The sequence below is a fragment of the Vanellus vanellus genome (genome assembly GCF_965231255.1).
Source record: "Vanellus vanellus genome assembly, chromosome: 3".
NCBI lineage: Eukaryota > Metazoa > Chordata > Aves > Charadriiformes > Charadriidae > Vanellus > Vanellus vanellus.
The window spans coordinates 2,243,695-2,266,878 of NC_138907.1; the positions used below are offsets into that span (position 1 = coordinate 2,243,695).

A 23,184-nucleotide genomic window follows, 5' to 3' on the forward strand; every position below is an offset into this window, starting at 1 on the left:
CCCATGTGAGGAGCTGCCGCCGCCGGCGTCCGTGCTCGCCTTAGCCGCGCTGCCGCTTCCCGCTTGGCCCCCGGGCGGTGCGGGAGCCGGAGCCCGGTCGCGGCGGGTGTGCGTCCGTCCCAGAAATAATGAGGATATCGGGCCCCCATGTCGGACCACTCTGACGAGAGGGCGACGATGATTGCGGCCGGCGACCTGCAGGAGTTCGCCCCCCGGGGCCGCGAGCACTGCCGGCGCCACCCCAGCGCCCTCACCCTCCAGCTGAGGCGGCTGCAGCCCGCCTCCGAGCTCTGCTCCTCCGACGGGGCGGCCGGGCTGGTGGGGTCCCTCCGAGAGGTGACGATCCACGAGCGGCAGCGGGTAGGAGGCGGTTGGGGGGGGGGGGCTTGGCCTGGCTTTCTGGCTTCCTAACATAAATAAATAAATAAATAAATTGGCCAAACCATGAGTGCTGAACGACGGCGGCACCAGCGGGTCTTGTAACTTTTCCTTAAAAAAAAAGAAGAAAATTAAAAAAAAAAAATAAATCTTGGGTTTCAGGAGAGTTGGCAGTTGAGGAAAGGCGTCAGTGATGTCGGGGAAGAGGTGGACTACGATGAGGAGCTGTATGTGGCCAGCAATATGGTCATCTGGAGCAAAGGAAGTAAAAACCAAGCGTCTACTGTTTATAAGGCTTTCACGGTCGACAGCCCCGTCCTGCAGGTATGAAAACATGGAAAGGTGGCGGCTGAATGAACGCACGCCAGCTAAAAAACGCTTGATGACTGTTTTCGAGCAGTGTTATGAGGTGGGGTTATTTTGGGAAATAGAGAAAGATGAGATTGTGTAGTAGCGTCAGCTCGTTCTTCGGAAATAATTACACTGTATTTGGTTTTAGGCCTTATGGTGCGACTTCACTATACCCCAGGAAAAATCTGAAAAGGCTGATGGTAAGTTTCCTGCTTACTGTAATGTCAGACAAATGCTTTGAGTTCAGCTCTCTTGGCATGAGAATTTTAGTCATCAAGACTCGCTATGTTAAGACAGCCACCCCCCCTCAAGCCTACATTTTGTGTATAGGGAATGTCTAAGGAAAGACACAAGCTTCACTGTGGCTTTGTTGTGTTTTTTTTTCTTCTTTTTCCCTAGTTTCAGGCAGTGATGAAATAGTAGAGAAATGTATCTGCATATTGCAGAATTCCTGTATAAATGTGCATAGCATAGAGGGAAAGGATTACATTGCTGCTTTACCTTTTCAGGTAAGTGCTGTACTTTTTTTTTTTGGCCAAAAATGGGCTTGTTATCTGTTTGCATGCTGTGTTGGGGCGGGGAGGTGTGTGTAAAACACTGCTGCTGGTGGCTGCCTGAGTTCTTCCCTGTGTGGGTGAAAGGGACAAAGCCGATGAAAGTGCAGCTGTGTGGTCATGACACTGAATACTTCTGAAAGTAGGAGCAAATGGTTGTACGATGTGGGAAAGTATGGGACCACTTCAAAGTCTGAGAACCTGCTCTGATTTACATTACCCTTCTCTCAAGAAAAGGCCTAAACATCTTATTTTGCTATAATGAGATACTCAAGCACAAAACGTGATCAATGTAGTAAGGATTTGATTTTTTATTTTTTTTTTTTTGGTCATAAATCTATTTGTAATTTTTTTATAGGTCGCAAATGTCTGGCCAACAAAATATGGTTTGTTATTTGAGCGCAGCAGTTCTTCACATGAAGTACCTCCAAGTCCACCCAGGTAAGTAATGAGCGGCTTTGATTGTTTCGTTACAGACTGTTTGCTATTCTAATACAAGAGTGCAAGAGTTGAAGAGCAACAATGAAAGGGTCTGTGTTTTCATGACAGGGGTAGGTGAAATCAGGTGAAACATCAGGAAATGGCAGGAAGCGTCTGGATACTGATAATCCACTATATTACTCTCATATTCTGTGAAGAACTAATTGGGAGTGGTGATCCTGGAAATAGGAAATGGAAGGCACGATATGGGTGTTACTAGCCTGATTTCATTAAGCTTTGTCCAGGGAACTGGTTCCAGGCTGTGATGGACGACTGGGTGATTCATTGAGGGATTGTCATTGAGACATTTTCTCTCAGCTGCAGGATGCTTTAAATGTATGGAGTGTCCTGTTACTTATTTGGTGAGGATCCTAGACCCTGTGCTTTGTGGCTGGGCATACAGCTGAGAAGCAGAGTAAGGAGTTGGATGGTGTGCTGATGAGCAGCTTTAATACAGCCGCTTGCGCTCTCTTGGGCTTTATGTGTCCATCCCAGGCACTTGTGATTCTCTAGTCAGAAGAGCTGGGATTAGAAATAAAGGTCCTGAAAATGTTCAAGAGGGTACGTTGCAAAAATCATGATTGACCCTACTCGAGCTGGCCTTCTGTGAAAATTCTTCCTTTTGCTATCGCTGCTCTGCAATGGATACAAATGACCTGATGGCTGTCTGCTTGTCTGGGACTTGGGAGCTGTGGAACCTAAACTCTTAAGCTGAGTCTGGGTTAAGGCCTTTCTCCTCTTCCTGTTCTTCCTCCGAACTCAGCTGGTGCCGCGCTGTTCACTCAGGCCAGCCAAAGTCTGTCGTGTGGCCACCAGGTGGGGTCATTCTCAAGTGCTCTGGAAAAATGTAAAAGAAGACCTAATCATTCTGTTCGATGCACCAGCCTTTGTCTGACTCAGTTAATCCAACAAACTTCTGTGAATGGAATAGATGTCTCTACTGTTAGATATCAGGCTGGGTCTGAGGACCTGTCGTGGGATCACAGCACGTGTACCAGTGACAAGAGAGAACAATTACACGTGTTAGCATTTGGTTTTTGAACATGCTTTGTTTGGTTTCTTTCTAGGGAGCCTTTGCCTACTATGTTCAGCATGCTACACCCATTAGATGAGATAACACCTCTTGTCTGTAAGTCTGGAGGTAGGTTTACATCTTCAGATGTATCACGTGGAGTCTGTCAGTAAAGCATCAAACGCTTAATGTGTCACTTCAGCGTTTTCTGTGTTACAAACTTTGCAAATAATCACTCTTTCAATGATTCAGAAGTGTGGTGTTTTAGCTGCTTCGTGAACTGGGAAACTCTTCAGGAAAGAAACCCAGATTGCAGAAGAAAGAGCGTATGAAAAATGCTAACCCTGTAATGGATAACACTGCTGTAGAAATGATCCTTTTGCCTTAACTGAAGTTAACTGCTTCTTTAGCAGGCGTGTTTGGTTCTGCTAGAGTGCAGTACGTTGCTGATTACACCTTGAGGATCGTGTTTCTCAATGCTGAACCTTCCATCGTGATGACATATGATACTGTGCAGAGTTTACATACCGTTTGGGCTCTTCGGAGAGTAAAGCCAGAGGTACAGATTCATTGTCAACTAAGTATCATTATCAAAAATTTTTGTGTGTGTTTACATGCCCTTACGGCTCTGTGTGTTACAAATGCCTGGTATTTGTGATTTACTTCATTTATAAATGAGTAAGATGTTTGTTGGTGTTTTGTTGTTTTTTTTTTAAATAGTTTCTTTCATGTATTTGCCTGTACCAGAGTCAGGGAGATCACATGACAGTGATGCTTATGAATTATATTGTGGTCATCCTGATATTCCTTACATTGTGTCAGAAGGTTTTGACTCTGCTTAAACTGTTGTGTTCTGTAAGAAAAGTGACAAACAACTCAGTGCCCTGAAAACTATAGGAGTGTGACTGTGACTGGGAGTGAGAGAGTATGGTTGGTAGGAATAACTTTTTATGCTAAGTGCCTGCCTTGACATAAATTTTTATCACCTAAGTGATGAAACAAGCTATTTGAGCGTCTTCCTGGCTGTTATTGCCCATGTGCTGTTTGTGCATAGACAGCTCTGTTTTCTCTCCCAGGAGCAGAACACAGTGCTGAAGTTCTCGGAGCAGATGGGCACCCCGCAGCACGTGGCCACTAGCAGCTCTTTGACCGCTCATCTCAGAAGCTTCTCAAAAGGAGACTCTCCTGTGGGCTCCCCTTTCCAGAACTACTCGTCTATCCACAGCCAGAGCAGGTCAGCGTCATCGCCCAGCATGCAGTCCCGCTCGCCGTCTATCTCCAACATGGCTGCTTTGAGGTGGGTGCTGAACATGGTGCATAGACAATACCAAAGGATACGAGCTATGGAATAGGATGCGCATCTGGAATTGCTGTCTGTCTGTCTCTACTGTTACAAGACTGTCTATCAAAGGTGCAGGTGCCTCCTGTGCTACAGCATCTGAAAGCCCTCTTGGGATGCCTTTGTGACACTTTGGTGTGCTGTTATCCCTATAGCACAAGAGGGTAATTGGCGTGCAGGAGCCAAAGAGGCTGTTCTGTCATCACACAGCTGGTTTGTAGCGCAGTCGGGGACTGCCTGCAGTCCCAGGAGTGTTTTCAGTTAACTTTTCTAAAGAAAGCCATATTTAGAGGAAACAGATCGGGGGAAATTTTTGATGGGATGGACCATGCAAATGACAATGTTGGTTTTCTTACTTTTGAAATCTTATCTCTTGTATTCTGACAGAGATGATAGGAAAACAATTCTCTAATTAATTTCCAGTGATGGGTTGCGTTGGTAAAGGAAACTAATACTGAACTAGCTACTGGTTTGGGGTGGTTTTGGTTTGTTTTTAAAGTATTTACCAGTGTATGAGATCCTTGGGATTCTGTACCTGATTTTGAAAATCCATTTTTCAGTAGTGTCTTATGTCTTTGCAGCCGCTCTCATTCCCCGGCCCTGGGAGTGCATTCTTTCTCAGGAGTGCAGAGGTTCAACTTTTCCAGTAATGCTCAGTCACCAAAGAGGCACAGTATTACCCATTCGCCAAACAGCACTTCCAGCGATTCCTTCCTTATACCAGAAACTGAACCAATTGTTCCTGAGCTGTGTATAGATCATCTGTGGACAGAACCAGTCACAAACATGAGGTTAGATGCTTGTATTGGGATGTGAGTAGTTCTGGATGTCCATTGCCGGGGGAAATAAATAACAGCTTATTTTAGCGTGTGCTTTCTGCAAATGGTGCTGCTTTAAAATAGATATGTGGATCTACGCTTCTTAATCATTTAGAAAAACTACACTTTTTGGGTGTGCAGCTCTCTTGGAAAGGGAATTGGGCGCTTGAAACGGTTATCGGTTACGGTGTTATCTGTAACTCTCTGAGCTGGGGAATGGTTTAATGAGATCTCGAAAGCAAAGTAGGTTCTAACCTGGTCATTAGGGATTTTCTCAATCTTCTAGGGGGAGTATCTCTTTCTGTGTTACCATCAAAAGGAGCAAAACACAGCACAAAACCTAAGATTGAACAGGAGAACGGAGCCAAATAGCATGTGCGCTGCTTGCCAAAAAGTGGGGAACGTGGAGACTAGAGTCTTGAAAATCAATTTCAAGAGCAATGACGGAAAATGAGAGTGGGGCATTCTAGCAACTTGATGCACTGCTAATTGAAGTCTAGTGTGACCGTACAGCTATGTTTTCCTTCATTAAAATTTTTGTAGTAGACCAAACAGCGTGCTGATCGTTGTGTCTCTTTTACAGAGAGAAGAATTCCCAAGCATCAAAAGTGTTTATTACCACGGATCTTTGTGGGCAGAAGTTCCTGTGCTTTTTAGTGGAATCCCAGCTCCAGCTGCGGTGAGCATACCTATCTTGGGGACAGGAGATCAAAGAGGAGCACTCCAGAAATTACCAGCTAGATATGGGTTTTAACATACTTATTACTCCAGCTAGTGGAATCTGTTATGGCAAGGTGTGGTATGTCACTGGCTCTCATATGACATGTTTTTAATTGTGGTGGCATAGGTGATCTGAGCTGTTTAAATAGAACTGAAGTTGCGAGAGAACATTTACTGTAATTCGAATGGTATTCTTATTTATGCTCATTTTTACCCTTTAGAAGTACACTGGGGTTTTTAATTAGACTAGCAGGGTGAAAATAAGTTGACTGGCAGGGCAAAACAAGCAAAGGAAGGAGGAAGGAACCAGGTATACCACAATAAAAGTAGCTGCACCGTGCAACATAGTTTTAATTTTCTGTCGTCTTTCTGTAACAACAGATAGGACAGTCCTTTTATCGTTCCTGTTGTTTACTCAAATCTCTAGGTGTGTAAAATTTCAAGAGAGCAACGATAAGTCGCAGCTGATCTTCGGTTCTGTTACCAATATTCAAGCAAAGGATGCAGCCCCAGTGCAGGTACGTACCTCTGTACGGACTGTTAACTGTGGAGTATCCTGCTTTGTCACTTGCCGTCCAACTCTTGTCTTTTTACTTAAATACAAGAAGCTGAATATGCTGCTTGATTCTTACAGGGTATTGATACACTGCTGGTTCTGGAAGGCAGTGGAAATCTAGTGCTTTATTCTGGGGTGGTTCGGGTGAGTAACAGTTTTTCTATCCCAAAATAAACGTTTGAGTCTTTGGTTACAAGCTGGGCTGTACAGGGGGGTACTGTGTGCATCATAACTTACAAGGTATCTTCGTAAGCTACTGTGGGCTACTGCTTGCTTGGGACTTGCGGTGGAAGGTGGCTGTGCTCACATACCCGGTGTCGTTTATGTGCAGCGGTGGAAAGGTAGCTCTGAAGAATCAGTGGCACCTTGTCGTACACTTAAATAATCTCTTGAGTTTATTTTCAGCGATAGTAAAATACTAAAGTAATAAAATGCTTTCAAAGAAAGAAAAGTTCAGGAATATGGAAAATAAGAATAGTTCTAGAACAAAAAAACTTTCAAACTTCTCTGTAGCATGCCACGTAGTTTTAGATGTCAAATTATTTTGCTTTGCAAAGGGCTCTTATTAGGATAGATGCGATTCATCCAAAATAATTAAAACTTTTTCTTAAATTCTATGAAGATGCACTATGTGTACTCTCTGTGTACGCAGAAACCTTGGACACTGCAATTTGTATGTGCGTGTGTATATATATACACATATATATGTACGTATATTAAAAAAAACATACTCTGAAAGTAGAGCTTTCTTAGTGAAGCCCTGCTAGAACTTTTAGAGGGAGTAGACCTGTAGCAATAATGTACAATACTGACCATATATGGTAGTGTTTTCAGTGTGTTGTCACCTGAAGGAAGTAATTACATGAAGTAATCTTTCATCTCTTCAGAAACTTTAGTTGAAATGCATATCCACTTTTCTTTAAACTTTTCCATTAAGATGTTAAAATCTGATAATGTCTGTATATGTAAGCAAGCTCCTGGAAGCACAGGCATGAAAACCAGCTATTTGTTTTCCTATGTATTGTTCACAAAAAAGGTGGGGAAGGTTTTTATTCCTGGGCTGCCTGCTCCATCCCTGACAATGTCCAACCAAATGCCTCGGCCAAGTACTCCCTTGGATAGTGTCAGCACTCCATCCAAGCCTTTGAATAAGCATCTGGGGCCTCTAGAAGAGGTAAGAAGAAAGGAAGTCCTGCCTTGGAAAGGTTTTAGTTGTAACGGCTTCAAGTGATTGGTTGATTTTTAACTTTAAAGGTATCTTTTGGAGCTAAATCTGGTTTTCTTCTGTAAAGCCCCTGAATAAACGGTGTTTAAATAAGATCTAATTAGTGCTGCTCTGTTTAGTTGTTTATGATTTCTGTAAAACATCTGAGGCAGAGATTGGAAAGATATTTGATTGTTTTCAAAATACTTACTAGTACATTAAGAGTGGTATATTTAGCTGTCCTTTGCTCAGATCCTTTTATTTCAACAATTCTAAGCAATTATTTTTACCACTTTTCAGGGTGTGCTTTTGTCACCAGTTCCAGAGCTAAGGGATTCATCCAAACTTCATGACTCCACTTACGTTGAAGACTGTACTTTTCAGCAGCTTGGGACTTTCATTCATGCTCTGAGAGATCCTGTCCACAACAGAGTAACTTTAGTAGGTATTATCCTGTAATTTGAGTCAACGCTTCGTTAGCAAAGCGAGGGTCAAGTTTACTTCTACTGCGTCGTGAGACATTGCTAGCAGCTCCTGATCAAGAGCAAAATACCACACCTGCACTGGTGGCTCCGCATTTTTCTCTCTGTAGAATGCTCTAGAAGTCACAGAATTTAATTGATTCCCTCAAGTGATTCAGCTCAAGATCGGTTTCAAGTGTTTCATGGAGCTAGCCTCTGAGGCTGCAAATCTATAGTGTAGCAAATAGCCAGGAATTAGGAACACTCTTGATACATAAATGAGTTCTGAGTTCGTAGAGAACCCTGGCTTTACTTTATGCATTTCATAGTTTTTCTCTTACTTCCCCCCCCCCCAGGAACTCAGCAATAATACAATGGTTCGGATTACAATTCCTGAAATCGCCACTTCAGAACTAGGTATGATTCAGAATCCATCACGTGAAATACGTTCCATAATTTTTGAGTTTGTTTTTTTTTTTTTTTTTTAGGTAATTTATGCATAGTTTAGACAGTAGTGATTCAGTACCACATATTCCAAGCTCTACTAACTTACCTTCTAGAGGTGCTACCGTTTATTTAGGTGTGCTCTGTTCCTTTTAGCTCTTCACCTGCTGCACTCTTAAAATTTCCTTCGTTCTTTAGGTTGCTTTGCGCTTTACTATTGTGTATGTTCTTGTTTGAGGAAGGGCTGAGATGCCAGTTCAGACACAAGCTGGTTTCAGTAATGAGCAAAAAGGAACCTTTTTCTCCTTTGTGTAGCGATTTAGAGTGGCTGTGCTTGATCTGAACTAAAAGAACAGCTGTTGAAGGTTGTGTGGTGTGGCTTTTATTAAAGAGTTGCCGGAGAATTAAAAGGAGGTCCAAGAACTCTAGAGATTTATAGAGCTGATTGGAAGAAGTACCGGGATGTAAGATGGAAAACACCTAATTTTTTTTTTTCCCCCCTTTTCCAACAGTGAAAAGATGTCTCCAAGGCATCAAAGCTATCCTGCCCAAGGAGGTAGCGGTACAGATGCTTGTCAAGTGGTACAATGCTTATAACGCTCCAGGAGGACCAAGCTATCACTCAGAATGGAATTTATTTGTAACATGTCTCATGAATATGATGGGTTACAACACAGAGAGACTATCCTGGACCCGTAATGTAAGGAATCTCATATGTTTGTTTTCCTAGGTTACATTAATGCTACTGATAATTCTTCAAGGTTCAAAATGCTTAGAGAGACACTGAAGTCAGAAATAGATAGTATCTTGTCTTAAATCACAAGATGCCATCAAATCAATTCTGTATATCTAAATTTCAGGTGTACATTTTAGTCTGTGTTTATCATGAAATATATGTATAAGGTACTTCCCACCAACTGTCTAGGTCAAATAAAAATAGATTATGAAGATTTTACTACACTTAATGACTAACACTTATGCATTAAGCATTTGATTCTTTGATATTAAGTCTGTTTTCACTGGAAACACAGCTCACAAATCAGATTCCCGTTTCCTAAAGAGGATTTTCTGTGTAGTTTTTGAATTACAGTGTTTAAAGTTCTGTTTTTTTCGACTGTTTTACTGAATGTATTCAGAGTTTTCTGTGAGTGGATTTCCTGCTAGCGAATATAGTCGCGGTACTTGCAGAAAATAAAACCCAGCATGGATATGCATACAACTGAAACGAAAGCAATTGCAGTATATCTACTTTACAAGCATTAGCTCATCCGCAGTATTTCCTCTGTCCTAGTAAATAGCAGGTGTTAGGCAGTCAAACTGAAATCATGCACCATACGCTAGAATAACTAGCTGTGTATAGAAAAATCTAATTGCAGTATATGTCTTGTATGAAAGCAAAATACAGAAGTACCTAAAGCAATGTCATGTAGTGCTTGGTTTGAATTCAGATGTTATGATTGGTGATTCACTTATGTAACCTTGGGAATTTCAATACTGAGCTGCTTCTGATCTTTTTATTTCTTGCAGCTTGATTTTGAAGGATCACTTTCACCAGTTATTGCTCCGAAGAAGGCTAGACCATCAGAAACAGGGTCAGATGAAGTAAGAAATGGGTTTCTTTTATAAATAAGAGCCTTTGGGGGGGTTGTTTGGTTGGTTGGTTTGTGGTTTTTCTTTTTTAAAGGCAAACCAGAGGAAACACCCTCCGAGTAGTGCATTTCATCTGAGATTACAAGCCTTTGGGGGAAGAGAAGTTATTTTGGCCTGTGTAGTGGCTTCATCATGTGACCTCGCTTGTCGGGGTTCTCACTTCCAGAGAAGTAGATTGGACTCAGGAATGATGAATCGCAAAGCAAACCCAGACAGTCTTCTGACAAAGTCAACTCTCTCCTAGATGTTTCATCCCTTTAAAATGAGGTTGTCTCACTCTCATGGCTACTCAGCACCTTTAGCAAGTTAGGACTGTCAAATTATATACTTCACTGAATGTGCTGTTTTTTGGCACATTTAGTGGAGTGTGTAAGATTGATCCACCGGGTTTTGCCTAGACAGGAATAGGAAGTTCTCACGTGATAGAACAGTAAAGTGGATGAGGCTTACTATCATCCCGTCATGAGAGGCTTGCAAGCTGTGGTGGTCCAGTTGTGCTTTTTGCTTTTTTGTGGGTTGATAGCTCAGTGAGCCCATGTGGTTATGGACTACAGTCTACGTGGAACAAAGGTCAGGATCTAATGCCTGATGAGCTGTTGCAGGGGAGGTGCCAGGAAGGCTGGGAGCACTAGGTGAATTGCATAAGTACTCAGTGAGGTCTCATGCACAGAATATTGGTGCAAAGAAGGCACTCGCAGCTTTCTTTCTATCTTGTTCTCTTAAATACAAGGCTTTGATTCTTTTATGCACAACAGGAGAAAAAAAAAATGAAACCTAGCAATTGAATCTTGGTGGCTTGCGGGGTTTTTGCAGCACATTTATCATACAACAATCACATTTGTATTGGTTTATGGGTGGAAAAAACCTCCTCTGTAGCAGTGCTTTGGAGTTCTCTTGCTGGAAGGTTATGTTCACTGTGGAATCTCTACCTCTCTTTCCTGTTTGTTTGGTCTAGGACTGGGAATATCTCTTGAGCTCTGATTACCATAGGAATTTTGAGTCGCATCCTGTAGCCAAAGCTTTGCGACTGGACCCTCTGGAAGCATCGGCTCCGAAGGATGACTTTTCACAGAGCCTTAGTTTGGATTCATCAACCCTCCTTTTCACCCATATTCCTGCTATTTTCTTTGTACTTCATCTGATCTATGAGGAGCTCAAGCTGAATAGTCTAATGGGAGAAGGAATTCGTTCGCTTGTTGTCCTTCTGGTTCAGTTGGCCAGGTAACTGACAGATCACAGATTTGGTATATCATGCAGTGCCTGTTGATGGTGGGTGTGTATTATTTTTAGGGGGAGTTTGGAGATTGTCCAATGTGAAGCAGACTTCTCGTGTATTTGAAGAAAATGAATGCATGTTTAAAGTGCTTAAAGATACTTGCTGTAGCAAGTCTCTTGTATGGTTCTGGCCACTTCCCAACGTCAGTGCGATTCACAAACCTTAGATGCTGCATGTGGGTTTTTTTTCTGCTGTATTGTCACAGCTCAGCTCGTGAGATCTGTCAAATATTCTTGTTTGTTATGGCATCTTCCCTGCAGCCAGTGACTGCATCTTCATGCCTTCCACAACAGCCTTCGGGTTGCATTGCATGCATATGGATAGATAGATACAGATATGTGTTTAAGTAAAAGGCACAGTAACGTCTCCCTGAGTTGCATTTGCTATTTCTACCAATTTTTTTCGATGGCTATAGATTCTTCCCCAGTAGCACCTACTATAGCTGGCTGCCTAAATGGTTTCCAGAAGTTGCATCCAGTCCCTCATGCTGAAAAGGTTGGCCTGTCTTCTATCACGCCAACAAGAAGCAAGTCTGAAATTAAATACTGTGTTTTCTGAGATTGGCAGCTGTTATACGCATTCATATATTGCAAATAACCCAGCAGGTTATCTAGCTTTAACAATTGGAGTTTGGAGGAAACTATAGGGACAGTGGTCACAACTTAGGTGGTGGTGGAGGTGTGGGACAAAGTAGAATGACAACTGAAGAGAAATGCACTGGGGAAAAATTAAACATACAGATTGACTGCTTAGGGAATGGGCAGTGCCCATGAGCGGCCTTAGTTAAGGAAGTCAGAACTTCCCTCCTCAAAAATCAACAGAAAATGACACAGAAATGCGGGAAGGTGGAGTGGGTTGGTTTTTTTTCCTTCTAATGTGATTCACACACCTCTTGTTCTAGGGACTTGAAACTTGAAGCTTATATAGATTATTACTACAGAGACTATCCAGCCCTTGTAAAAACCTCCAGGCAGTCTTGCGTAATTGATCAAGGTGAGTTTAAGGCTTTGCAAAGCTGGATATTCAGTGATAACGATGTGCAAATTATCTCATACTGAGCATGTTGGTAACTGTTCCCTTGAAAGCTGGTCGGGACTTAATCCCAATATGCAAAAGTGCGCTCATAGCGCTGAGATTGCCTCATTCCTTTGTTTTTAATAGCCTCCTGAGAAGACTGGAGTGACATTAGCATAGTGTAGTCATGAGCTGGTGCCTCCAGTCCAGTGCCTCATGGGACACTCCACAGAACGAGGACTTGGGAGGGAACGATAGTTTCATGTTGGCAAACTCCCAGCTCAGGCTGGCTGGGAAACGTTAGCAGACCACTGTGGAAAAGCCTGGTAGTGAGATGGGCCTCTCTTGTGGAAAGTATTGCTAGGCTGGCAGGCTCTCAGTTTAAAGTTCATAAAAACTAAATCAGAGCTAAAACCACAAAACTTAAAATAAGGTCATATGTTGCCTGTGCACCTGTTTAGTGTCTTACCAGCTGAAATTTGCTAGTCATGTAAGATGAACTACTGCTTCTCCTGATCAGAAAAAAAAAAAAAAATAATAAATCTTATAGCAGCGGTCAGGCTTTGCTACTCCTGTTTGTGGTCACGGAAGGCAAAGAGGTTATAGTTAGGTTGCCCTCTCAACTTAAGCAATTTATTGTTGTTGAATTACAAGACTGTTCCAGTGAGGTTTTTGAGAATTACTAATTTTATACGTTTTCCTTTTCAGTGTGGGCTGAGATAGATGGAAGTTTATAGCTAGACAGTAATGACAACACGAGACACTTCTTTGTTTTTCAAGAACAAAAATTATCTAATAGGAGTGAGATGTGATCTGTAATATTTTGGGAAAATACTGTATTTTTGTACTAAAACAGAAGTACTGTAGGGCTTGCTTTGGGAACAGTGGAGAATTTTTGTGCATTTGCCCTGAACTCAGTGTCTTTGTTGTTCATACGATTAAGTCCAAACAGGTTTCATGCACCATCCCTCATTTTTTTCTGCTGAGCCTCCAAGTATCTTTCAGTGGATGAGTTCCTGTCTGAAGGGAGAAGGAGTGCAGCCTTATCCTTACTTACCAGGAATCTGTGAGAGGAGCAAACTGGTAGTAGTGGTATGTACTTTGGTAAAAAGGATGTGTTTTATTCTGTCAGGCTAGCAGTACTGTGGCCAGGGTTTGCCCCAGTTACTTAATTTCCTGTGGGCGAAGCATCCCCAGTGGGAAGTCAAGTAACAGAGGGTTTAATTGTAGTGTATGGAGCGATGGGGGCATACTGGAGGGGTACTGAGCCTGTGATAAAGGCTGTAGCTGTAGCTGTGCTGTTTGGAGATTTAAGCATCTCCAGGTGTTGCTGCTCCATACCGGGTAGACCTCATCTGTCTGCATGAAATTCTCTCGAGTATCCCTGCAGTATAGTAAACTGTGCAGTGTCAGCCTCTCCACAGGGAGAATAATATGTATTTAGCAGAGAGAAATCCCCGAGTCCTCTCTTCTCTTTTATTGCTTTAATATTACTGAAGGGTGGGGATGGGTTTTAGCAGGTGGGAGGAGGTATTTGAGGTTGGGAAGGAGAGCTCGTGCATGCAGAGTGAGTAGCCTATGCTTCACTGCTTATGTTTTTTTTTGTGGTTTGCAGTAGTGGCATGTGCAAAGTAATAATGTAACTTAAAGCTAACTGTATTTTGTGACTGAGAATTTCCCGGCTTTCTTCTTGGGCATGTATCAACATAAATATTTAGCCGCATGAGCGGTTATAAGTGCTGATGTTATCTTCTGGTCAGCCTTTCTCGCTTATTCACAAAGTGTTTGTGGAGAAAACATGCCAATACAGGGTTCAGAGCGGAGGTGTTGAGCTTGGGGTGGCTGAAGAGCAAAAGAGGGAGGAGAGGCTCTGCTCTGACCCAAGTGTCCAAGATGAGTTGCGGTGTCTCTGATATGAGCTGCCAGGAGTAAGCCTGTCCGCTTCAGAGCGTGGACGGTTGAAGCAGCAGCACTCAGGCTGTTTAAAGTGCTGATGCTCTCACTTAAAATTTGCCTCTGCATTCAGGCTCTGAAGAACCGTAGCCTTTCCCTTGGGCTGTCACCCGTGTCTGTCCATCCAGCTCTGTCTTTTCTCCTACCTCTGCGTGGCTTGCCTGTGCAGAGGTCAGAGCTGGCATGTTGGCGGTGTGTCTTATCTGAAAATTTTAATGAAAAACACCAAAGATTTTTGCCTGTGCGTTTTGCCTTTGGCATGCCAGCTTGTCTGTCGGTCTCAAAAAGTAAATAGGGTGACAGATCGCTTTGATTTTGCTGGCTAGATAGCTGAAGTGGACCCGCTTTGAATGGGGAAGAACTTTTCACCCGGAGCCTTCGCAAAATAGCCAATATTCAAGATGTGGAGAAAACTAAGTGAAAAATGGTGTCTGTACAAGATGTGTGTGTTTTGCAAGAGAAATAAAATGAAATGTGAGAAACATGGGAAATATACTAGGAACGCGTTTTTCTGTTTGGAAGATCTTTCTCTTTTTACATTTGAAACAATTATTAGGGGAAAAATTAGTTAACTGTTTCAGGGTATTTTGTTTTTTCAAAACTTCAATATAGAAATCTAAAGCATAAAAACTTGCTTCAGTTGTTTCAATCTCCTTTCACTAACAATATTTTCGTAATAAACCTGTTCCATTGTTTGTTATTAATGTTATCTTCTTGTTTGTTTTGATAGGCAGTATAGCAATAGGTGCACGCTAAGTAACTGTGTATTACGGTGTCTCTTTCCTATCCAGAGTGTGGCTCTGTATATACTTGGTGATGAGAGTGCTGTATCTAACGAAGCCTCCCACTATTTGTACAAGATTACATCAGGTAATGATGCTTTGATGCCATCATAGTATCTCCTAGTGTCTTGTGCGTGTTGCGTACTGTCCTTTTGCTTGGAGAATGTGGAAGTAACGTGGCCTCGTCTTTCCTAGGACAACGAAAGCAGCAAATAGAACAGGATGACAATCGGTATGGGGTTTCTTAGTATTATTTTAAACTCTTTGAGTTTCTGACTTCCTGCTGAATTTTGGACTAGCTTTTACTGGCTTCTCCTTTATTCCCCTGTATTTTACAGACGCAGTTTCAGACACAGCACATCTGTTTCCAGCCTGGCTGAAAAGTTAGTTATTTGGATGACTGATGTTGGTAAGAGCAGCTTTTATCATTGTGCAGAACGGTAACAATCATAAGTAATAGTCTTGTGCTTGCATAATAGGAAATACTCTTTATCTAGTTTTGATAAAACAGTTTGTTTTTTTTTCCCTCACTAATTTTAAGGTTTCACCTTAAGAGATCTGGAGTCTCTCCCCTTTGGTGTAGCTCTTCCTATTAGAGATGCAATATATTACTGCCGAGAGCAACCTGCCTCAGACTGGCCGGAAGCCGTTTGTCTCTTGATTGGGCGCCAGGATCTTTCCAAACAGGCGTGTGAAGGGAACCTGCAAAAGGGTAAATCTGTGAGTATGGGCATAAATGGATTTCATGGTACTGGGTATCGCGCGGAGCGCGCGGTTCAGAAACTTCCCCGCCATCTGCTGATGCTCAGGGCGTCAGAAGGTGCAGAATTCAAGATGGAGGGCAACACCGGGTTTACACGCATATGAGAGTATCAGTATGAAAACCAGCATCCGGCACAGGAAGAGCACATGCATAGCTGTGGAAACTGTCGATATAAAACAGATTTTAAAGTTAATTTAGGCACGGTGCTCAAAAGTTTTTTGCCTACAGAGCTATTTGATTGCCTCTGGTAAGTCCTCCTCCTGTCCAAAATGGCTGTACCTTTGAGAAGTGTTAGGGAGGTTTTGGTACCCCATCCACAAGCTGTGCCATCAAAACAGCAGTGGCACAGGGAGAAGGAAGTGGCTGTTTGTCACTCTGGCTCCTTCTTGGCTTGGCATGGCTGGCATTTCCCTCTCCTCTGGAAGAATTGGATTGCTTTCTGAAATACACTCGTCGTATTTCTCTTTTTTTCTCAAAAAGGGTTTCATAGAACCATAGGATGGTTTAGGTTGGAAAGGGCCTTGAAGACCATCGAGTTCCAACCCCCCTGCCATAGGTTTAGTTATTTGTATCCCGAAGTAAAAAGAAAAAAGCGTGTGGTGTTTTTCTCTGAAACGTTTTATTCTGATGGTGGGAATCGCTAGCATCTCATAGAGTTGTAGCTCACCTCGATGTCTTTTGAGGATGCTCTGGAAGACAAGACTCTTGAAAGTTGGCATGCGTAAAACACTTAATAGTAGCAGATTGTCTGTAGCCTTTTCAGAAGTCAGGAAGAGGGATTTGTAGTCTCAAATACATCTTGGTCAAGATCCTTTTTGCTATCTTAGCTTTGGAAATATTCCAGTTTCTTATAACAGAGGCTTCACGACTAACTACGCATCCAAAAAGTTAATTAATCTAGCAGAAAAGTAGAATGTACTTACTCAAATCCCATGGCCCACCACTCATTAAAAATCCATTTTATTTTCTGCTTGTGAAGTTTTGCCCAACTGTAACGGTACTGAATCTTAAAATGATGATAAATTTGATTTTTATCACTTACTTTGTAACAATGCCTCGAATATATGTTGCCTTAAAAGGATAAAGTGATCTTCAAACACCAAATTGTTTGTCATTTCTCAGGAGGGCAGGGTGGAGTTTCCTGTTTCAAAACGGACGCTGCCTATATGGGTGGTGCAGTTATGTATTGAGATTTAGTGCATATTTATCAGAAGAAATTGGTTTTCATTCATCAGCTGTTAATTTACTTGCACCCCTGGTGTCATGTGTTACCAGCGAGCCTTAGGAAGACCCTGTGTTCAATCTAGTTTGTGCGATTCTGTGTCTTTCAGCTTGCTGAAATTCTGAGGTATAGAACAGGAAAAATGACCAGTTGAGAGAGAGGTGTGGGATTTTTTTGTTCCTAGATTTATCAGCAATATTTGTCGTCGCTTGCCGTGTTATTTTTTAAATTAATCTCTCATCCATGAAAGACGGAAAAGAAAGAGGAAGATGCTGGCCCACTTTAAGGTCAATGTCCAAATTATTTTGTCAGACTATAAGGAGGGTGTATATTCTGCAGGAAACCTTATTTCTGCAGAACTCTAAGAATAAAATGAACCATGCTTCACGTGGAGCAACAGCCTTGTCTGAAGCAAGCGTATGCCCAGCAGATTGTGGGCGTACTCTGTTGCATCCTGACCTATGCTATCATTGCTATTCTTGTCGGTGGTCCTGTGCATTGCTTGCGTGATGTGAATAAACAGGGGAGGACAGCGTCTTAAATGAGGATTTCGCAAATCTTGCGTAGAAAAGAAGCATTTTCCACAGTGCTTCTAAGCGATTAAATGCTTCAGTATTTTTCTGGTCATGTAGCTCCGGTGTGGAAGTTCAAAAAATGTTCTGGTACTTTGGTGAAACCCCGGTTGGCTGACAGCAACAAATATGTGGAATTCACTACCGTGCAGGCTGTTTATTTTAATACGTAGCTTGGTTTTTCCAAAGTTGTTGCGAGGGGGAATCCAAATTAAAGCTCCGGTTCATGAAAACGTCAACGGTTAGAAAAATAGAATTCTCTTCATAGAAAATGAACAGAATTCTATTTTTCTAACCGTTGATGTTCACAGAAAATGAACAGAATATGCGGAACAGCACCCCTGATTGGATTGGGGGTCACTACTTCTACCAGTAGAAGTACCAGCACTTCTAAAAGCAGGTTGTCACCAGGGGACTGTGTCTGTGCCTTCTGGAGTTTAACCTCCGTTCTAATATACATCAAAATGCACATCTAGATTTCTGTTTTTCACTGCCGAACTTGAAGAAAAAAACACGTATGTTTTCATAGCCGTCCTAGATAATTGTGTAGGCAGGGAGGGGAAAGCCCTTTCCTACTACTGCTCTGAAACAAGAAAAAGTTTTGAACGAAAGATAACTATTTCATACGTCACCTCTTCAAGCTCCCGCTTGTCAGTACTTGCTCAACAGCCTTTGCTACATCTTTGGTGTATTCGAGGTGTCATCTCCTTCTGTCTTGGTAGTTAGTTATACCATTTAGATGTGCAAAACTAGTTGATTACAATGTTTAGAAGTCCTTGTGTCGTTCATGACTGCGCAAATCTCGGTCTATTCTATTTACAGACCCGCCTCAGAGCAGGTAGTTTTGGTGAGTCCATCCAGATCGTGGTGCCGGAATTTGCTGGCTTTCTGACTGTTATCAATATCCATATGCACTACTGGAAATGTCTTCTTTCCTTTCTCTATCCCTTACAGTCAGTGGGCCCAGTGCTGTCCTCCGATATTCCCTCTGGAACTGAATCGGAAGAGGATGAGGATGGTATGAATGACATGAATGAGGAAGTGATGTCGCTAATATGGAGCGAGGATTTGAGAGTGCAGGAAGTACGCAGACTCCTTCAGAGTGCCCGTCCTGTACGTGTCAATGTAGTGCAGATGCCAGAAGCTAGTGACCATGAATACATAGAAGAGAAAGAAAACCGGTAAAAACTGTCTCTGTTTCTAGTGGTATTTTGTTAGCGTTTCACTCGGGTGAAAAACTGTTTGAATATTTTTGGTGGTTTGAAGTTAAGTAAGTTTAACCAAACAGCGCAATATATTTTAGTCTGAACTGGACGTTAAAGTACCCAGGTGTGAGCGAAGGACACGCAGAGGAGGGTTGGATTTCATAATCCAAGTAATTCGAAGCTCGGCGTACGTCAAAACTGCTGGTTTTGAGTTGGAGAGCTCTCTGGATTGGAGCCGCATATGGGAAAAGATTGTTAGCTTGAACCCCACATAGCATGTTGAGATCAGTTGGGGTTTGAAAACAGATTGTAGCATTTTTTTTCCACCTAAAAAGTACAAAATATAAGCAGGATCTACTCTATAGAGAAAACGCCTCTGTAGAGAACAAAGCATCCTCTATCCCCTGCCTAAAACTGGAGAGCCCTTTGATCTTAGGTCTAAGTAAGGCTTGGGTCAGGGGACCTAATTAATTCTACAGAAAGCATATTCACTGTCCCATCCCTGTATTTTGAAACCTGCTATTGGAGCCGTTACATGCCCGGTGGCCTCACAATTTTCCCCGTCCTGCTTCTTTATTCCCTTATTTTGAGGGTGTTAAAAGTATCTTCTTTAAAAAAACAAAAGAAAAAAGCGAACTTCAGAGCATCATTAACATGCAAAACACTCTGCAGAAGTAGGAAGCTAAAGGAATGCACCAAATTATTGTCTGATCTAAGAAGCTGAGTAATCTAACAAGTCCTAGAAAGTGTTTCCAGAGTAAATCGTAGAGAATTGTGGTCAGCATTCTTGGAAGCACATTATTAATTCTGCACACAGGTTATTACTAGATGTGATCGCTAGTCATAGCAAGATCCCGTACAGCAATCGGCTTTGTTTTGCTTTCTCCTTTCACCTTGTTTCTGATACGGCTGCTAAATTGTCTGTAGCAGATTTGTTTAACTAGCACCTAGCTTTAAGGGAAAAATAGTGTCAGGTTTCAACATGATGTCAGCCAAAATATATCTTTGGGATTAATCTTGTAAGGACCAAAGATTTCATTCAAAAGTTTGGCCTACCGGAAGAGGAAAGACAACGTGCTATCTCATAGTTGGGAGCAAAAAATGATCTGTCCAGTGCCTGTTGTCTGTAGGTTCATTTCATATCATGTATTTGGAAAAACTTTGCATATTAAGCAATTGGCTTGGTTTTGCTTTCATCTCCCCATCAGGTTGTTACAGCTGTGCCAGCGAACCATGGCATTACCTGTTGGACGAGGAATGTTCACTTTGTTCTCGTATCATCCCGTTCCAACGGAGCAGTTACCTATCCCTAAGCTGAATCTAACTGGTACGTTGGTCAGTGTTTTCTTCCGAAGAAATTCGGTGTTTAACGGAACGTAATGGAGTTTCTTTCACTTGTTGTCCCATTTCTTCCTGAACCTCTTGTAAATTTTGTAGTATCTTCTGTGTCTTTCTGCAAAGAGTTTCATAGCTCAACTGTGCTTTTTGTGAAGAAGTAACTCTTTGATTTTTGAATCTGCCACCTACTAGTTTCTTCTCCTGGAATGGTCAAGGCCAGTGTTACTATCTAACACTGAGACTTTATATTAGGTATATTCTGAGAAGCAGAGAGAAGTGAACTAAATTGCTGAAGGACACACAGCTGGTCCGTGTTGGGGTCATACAAGTCCACATCACTCATTTATGTAGTATACTGTGCTTCTGTCTTCCGACGTGTCTGAAGATGCCCGAGGCTGTCTCATATCAGAAGAGTTACCTCGCGTGCTGTCAGTGTTTATTCATGCGGCAGCCAACTGAAGTTGAGAGCTGTTTCTGAAGTGGTTTGGATTCTTCTAATCGCTTTTAATGATTTTTTTTTTTTTTTTTTTTTGTCATGGGCAGGTCGTGCTCCTCCTAGGAACACCACCGTTGATCTGAACAGTGGGAACATCGATGTGCCTCCTAACATGGCTTGCTGGGCCAGCTTTCACAACGGCGTAGCTGCCGGCCTGAAGATAGCACCTGCGTCACAGATAGACTCTGCTTGGATTGTCTATAACAAGCCTAAAATTGCTGAACTGGCAAATGAATACGCAGGCTTCCTCATGGCTCTGGGTCTCAACGGGCATCTCACAAAACTTGCCACGCTCAATATACATGACTACCTAACAAAGGTGAGACCTTCTTTCAGAAGCAACAGAGAGAAATATCTATAGGAAAAGCAAGAAAGAAGAGTCAGCAGATTCTTTGAAACGCTGAATTGGAATTGCTGGTGTGGGAGAATGAGAGTTGCTTCATTAATGTTAGTAGTACAGGACTTTTTTTTTCTATTTAAAAGGTTTTCAGCAGTTTTATCGCTTAATCTTTCCACAGCTCATTGGGATAGGTGAATGGAACACTGGGACAAGTGTTTTTCCTTTTCTGAACATGCCTGCTTCCTCTGGTCGCTGATATTTCTTTCCTTTCTCAGGGCCACGAGATGACGAGCATTGGACTGTTGCTCGGTGTTTCTGCGGCCAAGCTGGGCACAATGGATATGGCCATTACGCGCCTCCTTAGCATCCACATACCTGCCCTCCTGCCACCAACTTCAACAGAGCTGGATGTCCCCCACAATGTGCAGGTGGCTGCTGTGATAGGAATAGGCCTTGTCTACCAGGGCACTGCTCACAGGCACACAGCCGAGGTTCTGCTGGCTGAAATAGGTAGGTGCCAACACTGGAGAAAGCGGCATGAGGACTGGGAGGATGGCAACGTGTGAATGATTTGCACAGTGCATCAGGGAGCCGAGAATTTTTCCGTTATTTGACTATCCATTTGCCGCCGCAGTAGCCGCCTCTCATTTTTCAAAGCCCATCTTCTGTTTTCAGAGGGACAGAAGTTACTTCGAACTGTGTGTTTGTATAGCATAGAATAATCGTTGAATTTAGTAGAAACGTAGCAGCGTCATTGCTAGGCCTGCATGCTTCTTTCCGTCTGGAAATTTTCTCTGATAAGAGCTGGTCTGGGGTTTCTGGGATTGCCAGCTACTTGGTTGTTGTTTCTCACGTCTGTCCATGAAGCAGCTGCCACTGTAGAAGCCAAAGGTGGAGACACTGGGTGGAGAAAAAATGCTTTCCTCTTGGAAGGACAGTCTTTTTGTCTCACTAGGTTGGTGGAAGTACAGCTATGGTGTCCTAAATTCTGTTCCGGATTTAAAGGCTTTCTGAAGAGTAGTCTTTTAAGAGCTGATTCTGAACAGTAAACTTCTGATCTGAATTGTGTCCTCGTTCTGTGCACAGTTCTTCTGATTTTACTTGTAACAGTTAAGTTCTTATTCATGTTTATATGTAACTTTAGTTTAAAAAGACTGTATAGTTTATTAAATAGAGAATGGCATAAATTGTAAGGGTGAAATTGTATCTGTTCCTGGTAATTTGGTACGCACAGTCTTTTCTAGCAACAGCTTTTGAACTCCGCTGAAAGCACTTGGATAGGTCCAGAGTATATGCAGTTGTAACATGGCATTTTCACCGTCTCTCTGAACTCCAAACATATCATTTAGCAATATACGGTGCTTCTGCAGGGGTTTGCCATTTGGTGATGAATGGGTTAAGTGACAATTATTTCTAATTCCACTCAGAACTTTCCTGAGAAGGGACGGATTTTTTTTTTTTTCTCATTTCATTAGAAATGTAAGGCTTCATTAAACAATGTTTACTTAACTGGAATTTTAAAAGATGAATTTCACTGGTTTTGTTTTCTCCAGGACGTCCCCCTGGGCCAGAAATGGAGTACTGCACAGACAGAGAGTCCTACTCACTTGCGTCTGGGCTAGCCTTGGGCATGGTTTGCCTTGGGGTAAGTACCTCTCTTCATTTCAACTGCAATTAGTAGAAGAATCATTATATCGGGGTGGAGTAATAAGAGCTGTTTCATCCTTGATTCACAACTGCTTTTTGCCAAAAGCACTTTTTTTTTTTTTTTTTCCCCCCCCCCCATATTGGAAGGCACTTCCATATTATTTCTTCTCCTCTTCGTTCCTTAGCATGGCAGTAATTTGATAGGCATGTCAGACCTCAACGTACCCGAGCAGCTTTACCAGTACATGGTTGGGGGTCACAGGCGATTCCAGGCCGGAATGCACAGAGAGAAGCACAAGTCTCCTAGTTACCAAATCAAGGTACGTGTTAATCATTTTTGCTCATTTAAGCTGAAAATAGCAACAGCTAGAAGCCGGAGAAGTGCGTGTCTGGATGCACCCAGTGACTCTGAAGGCGTTTGCGCATCACTATGGGCTGTTGTCTTCCTAGTCAGCTGGTCTGAAAGTGTGCCTTGTGTTTTCACAGGAGGGAGATACCATAAACGTGGACGTCACTTGTCCGGGCGCCACACTTGCGCTTGCTATGATCTACCTAAAGACTAATAACAGGTATTAACCTCGGAATTGCTCAGACATTTTGCAGGAGCTT

The 23,184-nt window shown here is 42.4% G+C and overlaps 1 protein-coding gene across 1 annotated transcript in view; it reads left to right on the plus strand.

Moving 5' to 3' along the window:
• ANAPC1 (anaphase promoting complex subunit 1) overlaps positions 1-23,184 on the plus strand; it is a 34,167-nt gene continuing 10,983 nt past the window's right edge. The window contains exons 1-31 of the mRNA XM_082481393.1: positions 1-360; positions 541-702; positions 878-929; positions 1,135-1,238; positions 1,642-1,724; positions 2,831-2,904; positions 3,189-3,334; positions 3,852-4,072; positions 4,696-4,905; positions 5,516-5,611; positions 6,080-6,170; positions 6,287-6,352; positions 7,245-7,382; positions 7,713-7,853; positions 8,230-8,290; positions 8,830-9,017; positions 9,845-9,919; positions 10,923-11,188; positions 12,145-12,236; positions 13,201-13,349; positions 15,002-15,080; positions 15,188-15,224; positions 15,331-15,401; positions 15,534-15,712; positions 18,516-18,730; positions 19,963-20,081; positions 20,636-20,907; positions 21,204-21,438; positions 22,482-22,573; positions 22,761-22,895; positions 23,062-23,144. Coding sequence (XP_082337519.1) covers positions 148-360; positions 541-702; positions 878-929; positions 1,135-1,238; positions 1,642-1,724; positions 2,831-2,904; positions 3,189-3,334; positions 3,852-4,072; positions 4,696-4,905; positions 5,516-5,611; positions 6,080-6,170; positions 6,287-6,352; positions 7,245-7,382; positions 7,713-7,853; positions 8,230-8,290; positions 8,830-9,017; positions 9,845-9,919; positions 10,923-11,188; positions 12,145-12,236; positions 13,201-13,349; positions 15,002-15,080; positions 15,188-15,224; positions 15,331-15,401; positions 15,534-15,712; positions 18,516-18,730; positions 19,963-20,081; positions 20,636-20,907; positions 21,204-21,438; positions 22,482-22,573; positions 22,761-22,895; positions 23,062-23,144 — 4,145 coding nt within the window. The 5' untranslated portion in view covers positions 1-147. The remainder of the gene's footprint in view (positions 361-540; positions 703-877; positions 930-1,134; positions 1,239-1,641; positions 1,725-2,830; positions 2,905-3,188; positions 3,335-3,851; positions 4,073-4,695; positions 4,906-5,515; positions 5,612-6,079; positions 6,171-6,286; positions 6,353-7,244; positions 7,383-7,712; positions 7,854-8,229; positions 8,291-8,829; positions 9,018-9,844; positions 9,920-10,922; positions 11,189-12,144; positions 12,237-13,200; positions 13,350-15,001; positions 15,081-15,187; positions 15,225-15,330; positions 15,402-15,533; positions 15,713-18,515; positions 18,731-19,962; positions 20,082-20,635; positions 20,908-21,203; positions 21,439-22,481; positions 22,574-22,760; positions 22,896-23,061; positions 23,145-23,184) is intronic.